This window comes from Simochromis diagramma, unplaced genomic scaffold (genome assembly GCF_900408965.1).
Source record: "Simochromis diagramma unplaced genomic scaffold, fSimDia1.1 OVJJ01000603.1, whole genome shotgun sequence".
NCBI classification, from domain to species: domain Eukaryota; kingdom Metazoa; phylum Chordata; class Actinopteri; order Cichliformes; family Cichlidae; genus Simochromis; species Simochromis diagramma.
In genome coordinates this window covers 11,178,503-11,192,074 of record NW_024387414.1, presented here as the reverse complement: position 1 = coordinate 11,192,074, position 13,572 = coordinate 11,178,503, and the positions used below count along the sequence as shown (strand labels likewise).

At 39.8% G+C, this 13,572-nt stretch overlaps 1 protein-coding gene across 10 annotated transcripts in view; it reads right to left on the bottom strand.

Moving 5' to 3' along the window:
* The window catches only part of myo5aa (myosin VAa), a 62,818-nt gene that overhangs the window by 11,298 nt on the left and 37,948 nt on the right, over positions 1-13,572 (bottom strand). For 8 of the 10 annotated variants that reach the window (XM_040011539.1, XM_040011536.1, XM_040011541.1 and 5 more), the window contains 16 exons: positions 10,907-11,062; positions 10,476-10,573; positions 10,216-10,302; positions 9,488-9,596; positions 9,153-9,364; positions 8,912-9,068; positions 8,514-8,753; positions 8,156-8,404; positions 7,030-7,123; positions 6,782-6,930; positions 6,426-6,539; positions 6,074-6,208; positions 5,771-5,806; positions 5,410-5,637; positions 4,955-4,963; positions 3,101-3,198 (listed from right to left, as the gene is read on the bottom strand). In XM_040011539.1, the coding sequence (XP_039867473.1) occupies positions 3,101-3,198; positions 4,955-4,963; positions 5,410-5,637; positions 5,771-5,806; positions 6,074-6,208; positions 6,426-6,539; positions 6,782-6,930; positions 7,030-7,123; positions 8,156-8,404; positions 8,514-8,753; positions 8,912-9,068; positions 9,153-9,364; positions 9,488-9,596; positions 10,216-10,302; positions 10,476-10,573; positions 10,907-11,062 (2,171 nt within the window). The remainder of the gene's footprint in view (positions 1-3,100; positions 3,199-4,954; positions 4,964-5,409; positions 5,638-5,770; positions 5,807-6,073; positions 6,209-6,425; positions 6,540-6,781; positions 6,931-7,029; positions 7,124-8,155; positions 8,405-8,513; positions 8,754-8,911; positions 9,069-9,152; positions 9,365-9,487; positions 9,597-10,215; positions 10,303-10,475; positions 10,574-10,906; positions 11,063-13,572) is intronic. The other 2 variants (XM_040011540.1, XM_040011543.1) reach the window with 1 other exon arrangement.

Below are 13,572 nucleotides of genomic sequence, written 5' to 3'. Positions count from 1 at the left end.
ATTCAATAAAATGTGCACGTGTTACTGTGCACAGTAATGTTTAAACTTGCAAGATTACTTTCAAATTTAGCTCCCGCCGCCTCCGTGTGCAAATCCAAATCATTCTATATTGAATGGCATGTGGCTGTTTTTTGCTGTCTAGAAACTGTCATACTCCGTTTCTCTATGAAGTCGAGAGTGAAAAGGGAAGCACGGTTGCTAAAAAAACAAAACAAAAAAGTAAAGGGAGTGAGAGCTTTGAGGTAGAAGCCAGAGAAGGCACACTTTTCTGAAGTGTTTCCTTAGGAGTGAAAAGCTTGGACTGCAATAGCCGAGGCAGTGAATATTGTGTCTCCAGAGACTCGGAGCGAAAGGTGACACGGGCAAAAGTTTCGACATCAGAGCTGCTGTGAAAACTTGGAAACAGACGAGAAGAAAAAGGAGGCAACGGGTGAAGGACGAGCACCACCTGATCCATCACCCAAAGCCATTTATTATGCCGAAGTAGCATTTAGTAAAGAAGCGATGTTAACTGTCAATTAGGATGATCTCTATTAAATGAATTGTGCCAAATATGCTTGGATTATTTATTTTTTAATAAAGCCACCCTAATATGCTACGCTTTCGGCAAAAATGTGTGTGAGACAGAAAGGCCCTCATGATAGTCTGAAGCTGCTGTAAACCAGCTTTCAGGAAAAAAAATATGGATGAATTTGGGATTTCTGCACGAAACGTTTGAAATGTTCAAGCGCAGATTTGTGAATGAGGCCTAATGTCTGCACTGTTCTGAAGCCAGTAAAATTATTATGAGGAAAAGTAAATTGACTTAACATTTTAAAATACAGAGATTGTAACATTTCTACCCTTTTCCATTTTAGTTGTGCACACAGACTGTATATAAAAGATGGAAGCCATGCTGTGACGTGTTTTGGACTTTACTATCTTCGTGTTTTGAAATTGGATGAGCAGGGGTCAAATCTAATTAACCCTTTAAAGCCTGAACCATTAAATAATAATTACCAGAAAATTTACATTTTTTGAAAAATGGAAAATTCTGTGTTGAACTTTGTGACAAAATTTTTAAAAAGATTATAAATTAAATATTAATTTGCAAACATGAGCTTTAATTTTTGTCATATTTGCTACATCAGGTATTTTTTTCGTGCAATGTATTTTGTAAATTAATTTTGTTTTTTTGGAGAGTGGAGTGGGGAAATCACAGTGATACAACATGTGCAGCATATAAGGTCTGAATAATAATAAGACTCGAACCAAGTGTTGAGACAAAAAAAAAAAACAAAAAACATCAGAAGGGTGCTCATGTGGCCATTTTCCAATAGATTTCTCTCTACAGTAACTTTGTTTGCAAACAGGAGTCAAATGTTTGCAAACCTCTTCTGCATCTCCTTCCTTGCTGCCTCCCTCCTTTATATACAGTCTGTGGTTGTGTGTAAATGCGCGCTTCCTTACAAGTACGCTGTGCATCGCTGTTTTAGCGTAATAATGAAAACAATTAAAACATAAATGAATCATTTCATGCACCATTCATGCCAAACTCCTTCTATAAAGCTGAGGCTGAAGCTCTTCTACATCGGGATCTAAACTGTGGCACGGTTAGTCACTTTGGGCGTAAAAGTCAAACCGAAACTCAAAGCCGTCTCCCTCGCTGCTCAGATAGTTTCATGCTGTTAAGTGAAGCAGGTCCTGCAGTAACTACAGCACCGTGAATACAGAGATAAAGTCACAACAACTGTAGAGCCACTAAAGTTACAGAACTCTTGACCCATGCAAACCATTTTCTCACTTCCCTCATGAGCCACATAAATATTCTTGATGTCAGTAAGTACAGCTACATATACACAATGTCCTCTTTCTGTTAGGCCAAAACAGAATCTAATACTTTATTTTGCAGCGTGTTCTCACTCCTGCGCGTCAAATATGCCGTTTTTGCCGTCTGTCCACCATTATGTACAAGAAGTTACAAAGACCTGCTTTAGGAAGCTGAAGGGTTAATCATCCAGAAAATGTCTTCACGTCCTACTTCACTTTTTAAAACCTTTTTTCACTTTCTTTTTTTAAACGTTAGAAGTCAGTCATATGCATATAGTATTAAAGACAGAAAATTAGGGGACTAGATTAGTTTATCCTAATAAAGTTCTTTCATCCTAATCATAGTTCATTGTAATGAAAATGTCTTCATGAGCTATAATTGTTTATTTATTACTCTAAAGGGCAGACAGATGCAGCAGTATTATATTTTCCAAACAAGTTCAAAACCAAAAAAAATCAATATAAAATTAACATCCATCCATTTTTTTCAGCATTTTCAAAATGTTTTGAATCCCAGAAGGAAGTTCAAATGTTCAATTTCACACATTTTTTTGGAACTATTTTTAATCGATTAAAGGATTTTTTTTGTTCAATTATTTCTGTAACATTTTTCTATCCGTCATATTTTTCAAATCCAATCGGCACACTTCACAAATAAATAACACTGAACCTAATCAGTCAGCTAGTTTCCAATCAGTAAGACAAAATTACAGATCAGGCCCACAATATACCAAAATGATGTGAACTTTTCTTTTCTCCTTCATCTTTCCCTTACAGTTTTACTGGAAGATTTGGTTTAGACACTGAACACATTAGTTTTAGGAAAAACTAACGATGAGTTGGGTAAGACACGCCGGCGGCATTATTTGACGCCGTGATAATGAAAATAGGCGCGTTATTCATCATGCTTTTAGGGCCAAAAAAAATGTTACGCTCTGCCGCTCAAGCTTTCATCAGCACTACAGACTGAAATCAGCTGCAGTAACATCTGTCATTTAGAACCCAGTATTTCAGCGACAGCGTGGCCATGCATGCTCTGCTCCACGATGCATCGGCCACGTCTCATCGGTTACCTCAGCCTACTCAGGAGATCACTGACTTCCAGCTGCTGACGCATGAACCTAGGAGATCTGACAGGACAAACAGGGATTCACACACACAGCGCACACACGGCGCACACACATACACGGTATCATAATGGCACTAGAGCATACAAAGGTTGATGTGAGTCAGTGGAGGACAATGAGTAAAGACATGGAGGTGAGGAAGAGAAGTGGCTGTAAGAAAGTACCTGTTGGTGTCTTTGAGGCCTACGTAAGCTTGCTTGACTTCGTCGTCCTTCAGTTTGGACACGTCATCTTTATACACTGAAGGCTCCGTCATGGTCTCCTGGAAATAAGCAAAGAGACAATAGAGAAACAATACTTGTCACTTGTGATCAAAAGTTTTGATGTTTTTTGGGATACATGACTAAGAACCATTCACCTAATGAGACACTGGTAGCCAGAATATATGTATATCTGATACATATAATATTTGCATCTGCAGTACTGCTGTTATCGCCTTTTTTTTTTTTTTTTTAAACCATCTGAAACAACCTTCAATCAATTTTGTTCAAGTATTCATGACAAACTCATATTATTCAAAAACCACAATTTCAACTTGCAGGGAGCTTTCATACTGAAGTACAACACACACACACACACACAGACACACACACACACACACACACACACAAAGACAAAGGACAAGACAAATGTACAATACACAGGTGAAGACAGTGTCTGATTATAAATATGACTATTATGTCTTGACTCTTTAATTTTACTTCTTTTAATTATCTGTTCTTTTCCTTTCTTTTAATTTTGTAATTAAAGTATCGTATCCTTTAATTTGAGTTATAAATAAATACACATAAATACTGTTTGGTGTCAGATGAGCCCCAGTCTCCTCATAAATCTGAACTTGATCTGATATTAAAGTGATTTAGATCTGTTTACACCTCATTATGTTGTATTGAACAGTTAGAGTTAAGGGCGGCTTAAACTCTGAATTCATATTAACATTTAAAAGCAGAACCTCTATGCTTTAGTCAGATATTCATGATATTCATGATATTCAGGTAAATATTTATATATTATATAACGCTCTACTAATTCTACACATGTAATTGTAGCCAAATATGAAATTTTAAAATCTATTACTTATGTCTACTTAAACTATTACTTTTTAGCACATCTATACTGATCACAGATTCACTGGCCACACATTTAAATGATGCTCAAGTGGTACTAAAGGGCCTAAAGTGTGTCAAGAGAATATATTTCGCACACCACCACCAGCCTGAACTGTTGATACAAGGCACAATGGGTACATGCTTTCCTGTTATTTTACACCAAATTCAGAATTTTCTGAACATAATTTCCTCTGGGATTAATAAAGTATTATACTTTATTAGGTATTAAAATAAAGTATAAAGTATTTTCACTAGTAAATTTGCGTATATCAGCTTAAAATTAAGCAGGCTGTCTTGACTATGTCTACACCCCTAAAGGCACTGAGCTGCTGTAATGCGGTCTGTTGGATATTTGATTAACAAGCAGTTAAACATCTTTGTACCTAACAAAGTGGCCATTGAGGGTCTATCCAATATTAAGCTACATTGATTCAGTTATCTTTAGCAAAGGATTTCTCACTTATTTTCAGATTCTTACCCACTTACTTAACTTTGTATTACAACATTTTATAACCGGTCATACTTGCTCCACACGGAAATATCAGTAACTTCTTTGACCTTTCTACTTTAGTCTTCAATTTAGGTTACAAATGTTCACACAGCTTCAAGAGAACAGGACTTAATGTGTTTCACTGAGTGTGTGAAAGCAGACAATGGCAGCGAGTCGCATCTGTTCATTCCAAAAAGTTAAACTAATGCAGAATAAAAGACAATAAAACACAACTGAATCAGGAAAGCAGTTGTTTTATGTTGTTTTTCAGTGCTGATAGAGTCCTCGCTGTAAATGGAAACCAGAATAAATGCTGTAATTCTGTGTTTCACTGAGATGCCTGAGGATGTTTCATACACAGCACAGACCATGAAAAAACATGTCAAATACTCGTGGTTGATGCCATTTTTCAACTGTACCTTCTCATCCTGTGGGGAAGCATGAATGGAGGAGAGAAGGTGGAGACGGGGCAGTTAGGCACGATGGACAGGTTGAAGCATTGTCAATACGCAGTGTGAACAATGATTTTACCCCCAAAAAGAGTTCACGTGTCGAATAAATAAAGACTCGTTTTACGATCTAATCTCAATGAAGTTTTAGTTTTAAACACAACAAGAGTTATAACTTAAAATTAGAAAAAAAATTCTTTGGGTCAATAGAGTTGACCCATTTTTTTGTTATCTTCTTACTAACAACAACAACAACAAACGCAGACAGAGATGAAAACACACAAATATGAGAAGGTGGATGTAAAAAAAGCAGCATTTCATCCACCTTCACAGTTATGAGACCTTGTAAAACATGACAACATGCCAAACACATGTTTGTTTTTCTCTAATTGAATGTGAACAAAATAAAGAATATCAAGTGCTACCTTGTGGTGCATGGCCTCCTTCTGACTGACCAGCTGGGAGCGCAGGATCAGCACCTCCTCCTTGCGGACCTCCAGTTCCTCACAGGAGGCGTTGAGCTGTTCCAGGAGCACCTTGTAAGCTGGCGAGCCCGGAGCACCGGCGCCTGTGGCAGCGTTACCGAGCAGACTTTTCCTCATCTCCTCCAGGTCATGTTTCAGCTTCTTGTTCTCTGACTCGAGCTCCTGACGCTGAAAGATGAAGTTACAGTCAGAAATACGAGCAGAAAATTTGACTTTGTTTTCATTTGCTGTATAAGAAGCATCGATGATGTCATTCAGAGGAGTGAGTGGAGGTTAGGACACCTATGGTCATGTTACTTACCTTCAGGGACTCGTACTCCAGCTCAGCCCCACGAGCCTGAAACGAAAACACGTTTATATACTTTTAATCTGTAGTGATAATTATTCATGTAGATGATTTTGGTCTGAGTTGTATTTTTTTACCATAACCGTCAAAGTTATTTTATAAGTATTGAGGAAGACCTGAACCTGAACAAGCTCTAATTATATTCTATATCATCTCAAATATCCATTATCTGACTGAACTGCATGTTAACAGACCTTTCAACTTTTGGTTTTAGATCATCTGTTTTTCAGTGAGTGCAGTGAAAATGGGTGAAGGTACCATGGCACTAGCCCGCTGCAGCTGCTCCTCTCTGTTTTCCAGTTCGTTGCGCAGCAACTGCTTGTCTTGCTCCAGCTCTGTGACACGTTTCTGCAGCTTGAGAGTTAGCGAGGTGTCGATTCCTCGTGTCACATCCTGCATGTGAGAAGAACGATTACGAATGTGCCACATGAACGTATTGAAGTGCAAATGCTTAAAGCACATAAACATCAACTATAATAACATTTTCAAACACTAATATTAAACATCTCCTAACTTGTGTTCCAGTTAGGGTTATGCTTCACTTTAACTTTAATGATTTGTTTCCCTAATAGTTGAAACTCCATCTTCAGATCACAATTAATTTTCTTACTTCGCGGCCACGGGTACCATCTTCCAACTCGGCGTACTCGGAGTTGTACGTGTATTCTGATTCGTTGCTGCTGTGGGTAGAATCTGTTCTCCTGTGGCCAGGCTTCGAGACGTTCTGCAGACAAAAGAAGAAATAAGCCTTTTAATTTGAACAAGTATTGACTCGCACTCACTCTGCTGCGCTTGCAGATTAAAAGTGCAGTTAGGCACTGAACACTACCAAGCATCTGCCTTCCACAGAGTCTATGAAGAGTCAGTATTTCTGCTGTTCTCACCTTTTCTGGAAGCTTAACATTTAAACAAAGGTGTAGAAATGTGGCTCATTGCTCGCAGTACATGAGCAAATGTGCTGCTCACCGAAGAAAGAGCCATCTCCTCCTTGAGGTCGTCGTATTTCTCCTCGAGGCGAAGGTGTTCGCTCAGGAGATTCTGGTAGCGAGAACGCTCCTCGTTCAGGTCGGTCTCCAGCTGTTGAGTCTCCTCTGCTATCGCACGAGTCATTTTCTCTGAGGGGTAAAACATAAAGAACAAGTCGTTTCAAACTTTGCAAAGATGGAATTAACTGAGCTGTTGGATGTAACTTAAATGTATGCGGTGATGCGTACCTGTCATCTGCTGACTCTGTTCCTGAATCAACCGATTCAAGTCGTCCTTCTCTTTCTTCAGCAGCCCGTTCTGATCCTTCAGCTCTGCCACCATCTAAAAACACACAAATGTGATCCTTACATCACAAATGATTAAACCTTTCTTACAGAACATACTGTGTGGGACACATTTGTTGCTGAGATTTTTTTTAAACTAGACTCTTAGATTTGTGAGAATAATCTCATGAAATGAAATGTAATGAGAGATGTTATGATAGCGCGGCAATGAGTCTGACTCGGTCTGTGCTGTTCTCCAATGTCTCTTTGCAACAGGGGAGTCAACTCAACTGTGTGCAGTGGTGTGGGTTATTTTTCTATCTAAAAGCAACATTTCCAACACTTACGTCCCTTTAAACCTAAATCTATGTCCTGCAAAAAGCACATCAGTATTTTTGGAGGGATTTCACTCTAAGGGAAACTAAACATAAGTAAAAACAATAACAAAAATATGTATCTTTGATACAGTAGCTCAGCCCGCTAACAGTACTTTGGCCTAATGAGCAAAAAGAAAATTAAAAATACGAAACTATCACAACTCTTTGGGTCTTCAGTCTAATAGCCTTCACTGGCAACAGTGTAAAGAAAGACAAAGCAATGTAAACTAGAGAAAACCACACACACCAGCTGTCTCACTAAATCACTACTCTCCTGTGCTCACCTGCCCTGGGGCAATACTGCCCTCTGAGCCCACCATGTGCCCCTCTCCCCCCGGTTCGCTCTGGCTCCTGAATTGCCAATATGTGTAGTCAAGCAAAAAAGAACACACAGTTTTGTGATAAACAAGATATATTTCTCCTGGAGACTACCGGGGACTTTACTTATTAGGGGTCACTGTTGATTCTAGCTTCAAACTAATAATGTGGATTTTTGAAGTAGTCTGAGAGACATGAGAAAGAGGAGGGGAAAGAGAGGCGGCGCAAGAAAAGTGATGTGATTAAATTCATCCGCAGCAAGCGAGCGTTCAGTATGCAACCAAAATATGTGGAAATTAATAAAGGAAGAGAAAGAAGTGAATGACAATGAAGAGAAATATGAAGATGCTAAATATTCATGGTGGACAGAGATGCGTCAGTGGCTCCTGTCTTACTTTCTCCATTTCGTCCCTGTAACTTTGTGCCCAGTCCTCGATGGTCTTCTTCTCCTGCTGCGTGGCACTCAGCTCCTTCTTCAGCCTCTCCAACTCCTCCAGCAGAGAGGACACCTGGTTGGCTTTGTTCTTGGCATCCTCCTCCACCCCGCGCAACCGGTTCAGCTCGCCGCGCATTCGCTCGCTCTCCACTGTGTAGGAACTCTCCAGGCCGACTAGCCTCTCGTTGACCAACCGGTTTTCCTTGCTCTGGGTGTACAGGATAAAAGTTAAGCTAAATAAAAACCCTCTAGAGAACAAAATAAATAAATAAATGAATAAATAAATAAATAAATAACACGACAGGTCAACGTGTTACCTGCTCGTCGATCTTCCTCTGCAGCTGCATGATTTTGTTCTCCATGCCTTTGTTGAGCTTCTTAAAGTGTTCGACTGAGCGAGCCTCAATCTTCAGCTTCTTCAGCTCACGCTTGGCCCTCATCCTGCGGATGCAGCACTGCAGGTAGACGATGGCTTCCAGGCAGCGCTTGTACCAGCACCGGGCCAACCAGCCACGAATGTGCTTCTGAATGATTACCGCCTTATGCTCCCGCAACAGCTACAGCCACATACAAAGGCAGTGATAGAGAGGAAAAGAAATACGAGTACATTAAAGTGAATTTTAGAAAAATTACACTTCCTTCTGTCCACTGAAAACTGTGCAAACATAGAATAACAGAATATAATATTAAAAACAGGAGTGTTTTCATGACTCACCGCCTGATACTTCTGCCGGGCCATGTAAGCTCTGAGGATGGTTTGCATGGCCAGAGCGGCTGCCTGCTTCTGCTTGTAGCGTTTCCTCTCCACGTACATCCTCTGGTACTTCTGGATGATAGTGGCTGCCTGAGTGCGGCGCAAGAACTTGGCCAGGCTGAGGAGAAGCAAGAGTCAGGATTCAAATTCTGTACACCTCTAGTTTTTAGCTGGATAAAATGTTAAGTGCCACAGTTCTCACCAGCGGGCCTGGTATCCTCTGGTGAACCTTTGTATGGTAATGGCGGCACTGCGCTTGCGCAGGTACTTCTTGCGTGCCAACCAGCAGCGGATGGTTTTTTGGATGCGGATACAGGCGGCACGCAGCTTGTCTGCCCTCAGTTTCTCCAAGTAAGCCACCTGACCGGCTCTGAAGAAGATCTTAGTCTTACCAAACTGATATTTATCCTGATCCTGAGGGACAAAAGAAGCAGTGATCAGAGGTGAAACGAAACTCAATCATGATTTAAAAGTTGTTTTAATCTGTTGTTTTATAACACAGAACTGTAAAATGAAGCAAGGGACCAACTATCTGACCTGCACTAATTTCTCCAGAACGTTCTTGCAGGTCAACTTTTTGTCAGCGAGGACGTCCTTCTGCTTCATCAGCACTCGGTAACGGCTAAAGAACTCCTGATACGTCCATCTGACAAACAAACACAGACGCTTACAATCTGATCCTTTCAATTTATCAAATTTTCCTCTGAAATACTTAAATCTTTCCAGCCTTTGGTACTTGAAGTATTTGGAGTTTTGTTCGGCAGACTCTTTGATCTAAGAAGAAGTTATTTTGAATTTTTTTTTTGCATTGAGCATCACATTGAGGGAGATGGTACTAAACTGTCTACATTTTGATATGTAAAACAATTTATTCAGTAGTGCTGGGTGTGTGACGTTTTGCTGTTCGTTGTATAGTCGTCTCTTTACTTTAAAATGTATTTAATACACTATGTTTTGGTTTTGATTTTGCTTTTCACCTTTATTATTACCTCTACACGTCTCCTGGATTTTCTGGGGAAAGTAAGAACTGTGCACATACTGGGGAAGCTCACGGTGAGATGAGCAGTGACAGCATTTTTGAGCCTCTTCACCGTGTCTATGTCTATTTGAGTGAGTTAATTCAGTACTCATCACTTCAGCTGATCCAACTGCTTGCACTGGCCTTCTGCTATGCAAATGTTATATTTCTTCTATATGAACACACATTAAATAATTAGACGTTTACAGTGTGAGTCAGTCACAGTGTTGCTGGGGTGCATCAGTACCTCGATGGGAAGCCTGCAGCAGAGATCCGGATGGTTTCCAGGACGCCGCAGGCTCTGAGCTGCTGCACCGCACGTTTGGGATCAAACCTGCCAATATCGAATAACCACAGCCAATGTGAATCATGTATACACAGTTTTGTACAATAAAACACTGCATAAACATGCAGTGTTACTGGTGTATAAAATTTAAACAGAGAACTTGAAAAAGAGATAAATCTTCCTACAAAAACAGCAGATTATAAAACAACGCTGAAACTCACGAGAAGGCCAACTTGAAGTCATTGGGTTTGATACAGCGTACGTAGTGAGGAGTGGTCGCGTTCAAAGTGTCCATCAGCTTTTGTAGAGAGTTACGAAACTACAAGAGAGGATCACCATCATCATCATGACCCAAATCCCTTTTGTAAAATTAAGATGAAAGTCTTTAAAGTTCATTGAGTCACAATTAACAGGCTTCAGATTTCCCAAAATAAACTCATAAGAAAGATAAAATACTGGCAACTGCTTGTGCTTCGCCTCCGTCTCCTAGTAGATACGTCTATGATAACAACTTGAAACTCTTACGTCACCTCGTTCTGGAGTTATCGCATTCACAAACTTACGTGTCCACGCCTAATGCCCACAGACACCCACATAAAAACCACACAGAGTGTCTAAGTTACACAAGTCCAGCTAAGAGTGAGACAGCCACCTGACAGCCGACAGTCTTCTTGTGCTCTTTGCTGCTCTTGTCCCGGCTCTTGTCGGGTTTGATGCTGAGACGGGTGCGGCCCCCGGTTCCCTGGACCTGACCAGTGGGGCTGGTTGCCTTTTCCTCGTCCTGGAACAGCTCCACCAGCAGGTCAAACTAAAAACAACAGCCCACTCATAGTTACCAGCTGATAGTGACATGAATCCTAAACGATAAGATGCATCTCTGCTGCTGCCATATTGCTCAGGGATTCTGATTACTGGTTGTGATGTGGTTTTATAAACAATACCACGCTTTTCTGCTGCTTTTCAATGTCCCAGTGGAAATAATAAATAAATAAATAAACAAATAAATAAATAAATAAAAACACAGATAATAAAGGTTGAACATGTGAGAACTTATCTTACCGTCTGAAATCTTACTGTCCTCAATATGTTTAATTTAATATATCACAATAAGCAATCCTTCTTTTTAGATGACTTAAAGTTCATAAACAAAGGCTTATATCTAACATAAGCATTTGGGTCATTCTAATTTAGCAGTGTCCAATATTGTAAACACACGTCTACTATTTAAAACAAACCAAACAGCCTCTGCCTTTGCCTCCATAGACAAACGTACTTTAGGAGGTCCAGCTCCCCCTGAGGAACACGGTGCCTGCAATGATGCATCATTCCTACATTTGTGCATGGCATCACACACTGCAGATAATTCTGACTTACTGATATTTCATTTTGTTTCAGTAATTAGGCTTTAGTTCAACTCCTACAAATCACAAATGATTTTTTTTATGTTGCCATGCGTTCTGATTTTTCTTACTTACCGTGCAGTGCATACTGGCTTACAAAGCAGGACAGCAGCTCTATTTTTGCGACACTGAAAACCATCACTATGAGCACTTACTGTAAAACCGAAAAATGTTTGGACACTGTGTTTGCAAATCTCATAAACCCATATTTTACAAACAACAGAACATATAAAACATATGAAGTGTTTAGATATTTGAGAGATTTTACTATATCGTGAAAAAACATTGGCTCATTTTGAATTTGATGGCAGCAACACGTCTATAAAAGGTTGGAAGCGGTGCAGCAAAAGGCCGTTAAGTAAAGTGGTACTAAAAAGAAACAGCTGGAGGATAATAACAATCAGGTTAACTGGGATCAGATCAGCAACGTGGTTAGGTATTTAACAAAATGAGCATCTTAGAGAGGCAGTGTTTCTCAGAAGTAAAAGCGGCCAAAGGCTCACCACTCTACAAAAAAATGCTTCTACAAATTCTGGAAGAATTTCAGAATAATGCTCCCCAACATAAGATACTGAATATCTCATCATCTACAGTACATAATATCAAGTAATTCAGAGAATCTGAAGAAATCACAAGGGACAAAGCCAGAAATATCAATACTGGATGCTTATGGCGGCACTGCATTAAAATCATGCATGATTCTCTCATGAAATCAATGCATGGGCTCGGGAACACATCCAGAAATCTGTCTGTGATATCCATAAAGCTCCATAATGCAAAGAAGAAGCTGTATGTGAACACGATCCATAAAGTCCACTGTCTTCTTTGGGCCGAAGCTAATTTGAAATGGGCTGAGGCAAAGTGGAAAACTGTTCTGCGGTCCGAACTAAAACGGAGACGTGCCATCTGACTTATTCAGCACTCCCTGATAATATGAAGGTGCGGTACAGCCAGTGAAATTAGCAGCTTGCACATGTGGAAAGGCACCATCAGTGCTGAAAGGTTTATACACATTTTAGAGCAACATATGCTCCCATGCAGATGATATCTTTTTCAGGGAAGGCCTTGCATATTTTTGCAAGCTGATGCTAAACCACATATTACAGTTATTACAACAGCATGGCTTCGTAGTAGAAGAGTCCTGGTGCTGAACTGGCCTGGCTGCAGTGCAGAGCTTTCACCAACTGAAAACACTTTGAGCATTATTAAGTGTAAAATACACCAAAGAAGACCCTGGACTCGCAGACGCTTACAGACCGTTGTGGTAAACTTTGTGTTTTTTCTTATACTGGTACATTTGATATGTTTTGGCTGATTAAAAAATGGGTTTATGAGATTTGCAAATGATTACATTCTCTTTTTATTTACGACTTTTTTTTGGAATTGGACTTGTATGTTTTCAATTTACAAATGCAGTGTGGAGACATCAGAGTGAGTTAATTAATTAAAACTTCTACGGACAAAACAACCAAAACAAAACAGCTCGAACGCAGTTTGAGAGTTTAAGTAGAAGAGCGAAAAGATTGGTTGATTTGTTAATAAGTTTTGTTAAATTCAGTCACAGTCAGAGTTGTTACAACGCTTCACAAACAAATGTAATTAAAAGGTTAAGTTTTGTCATATATGACAGTATGCAGTGGCCATATATGAGTGTACGGCATCATTATGCCATGAAATAATATCACAAACATGTCATGTTCCATATGACATGAAGGTTATATGAGGAGGATGCTGTGTTATGTGTCGCTGCAGTGCCATGCTGCTTCTAACCAGCATCATTAAGCAGGACAGCCACATCCACAAAGGCTTTACGTGCTGCTCGCTCTCAGATAAAAATACTTTCCTTCCTTCATCCCTTTATTTTCAATGTTGAATCCCCCCTTTTAGTGCTTTCCATGCAGCAAACAAAGGCATACAC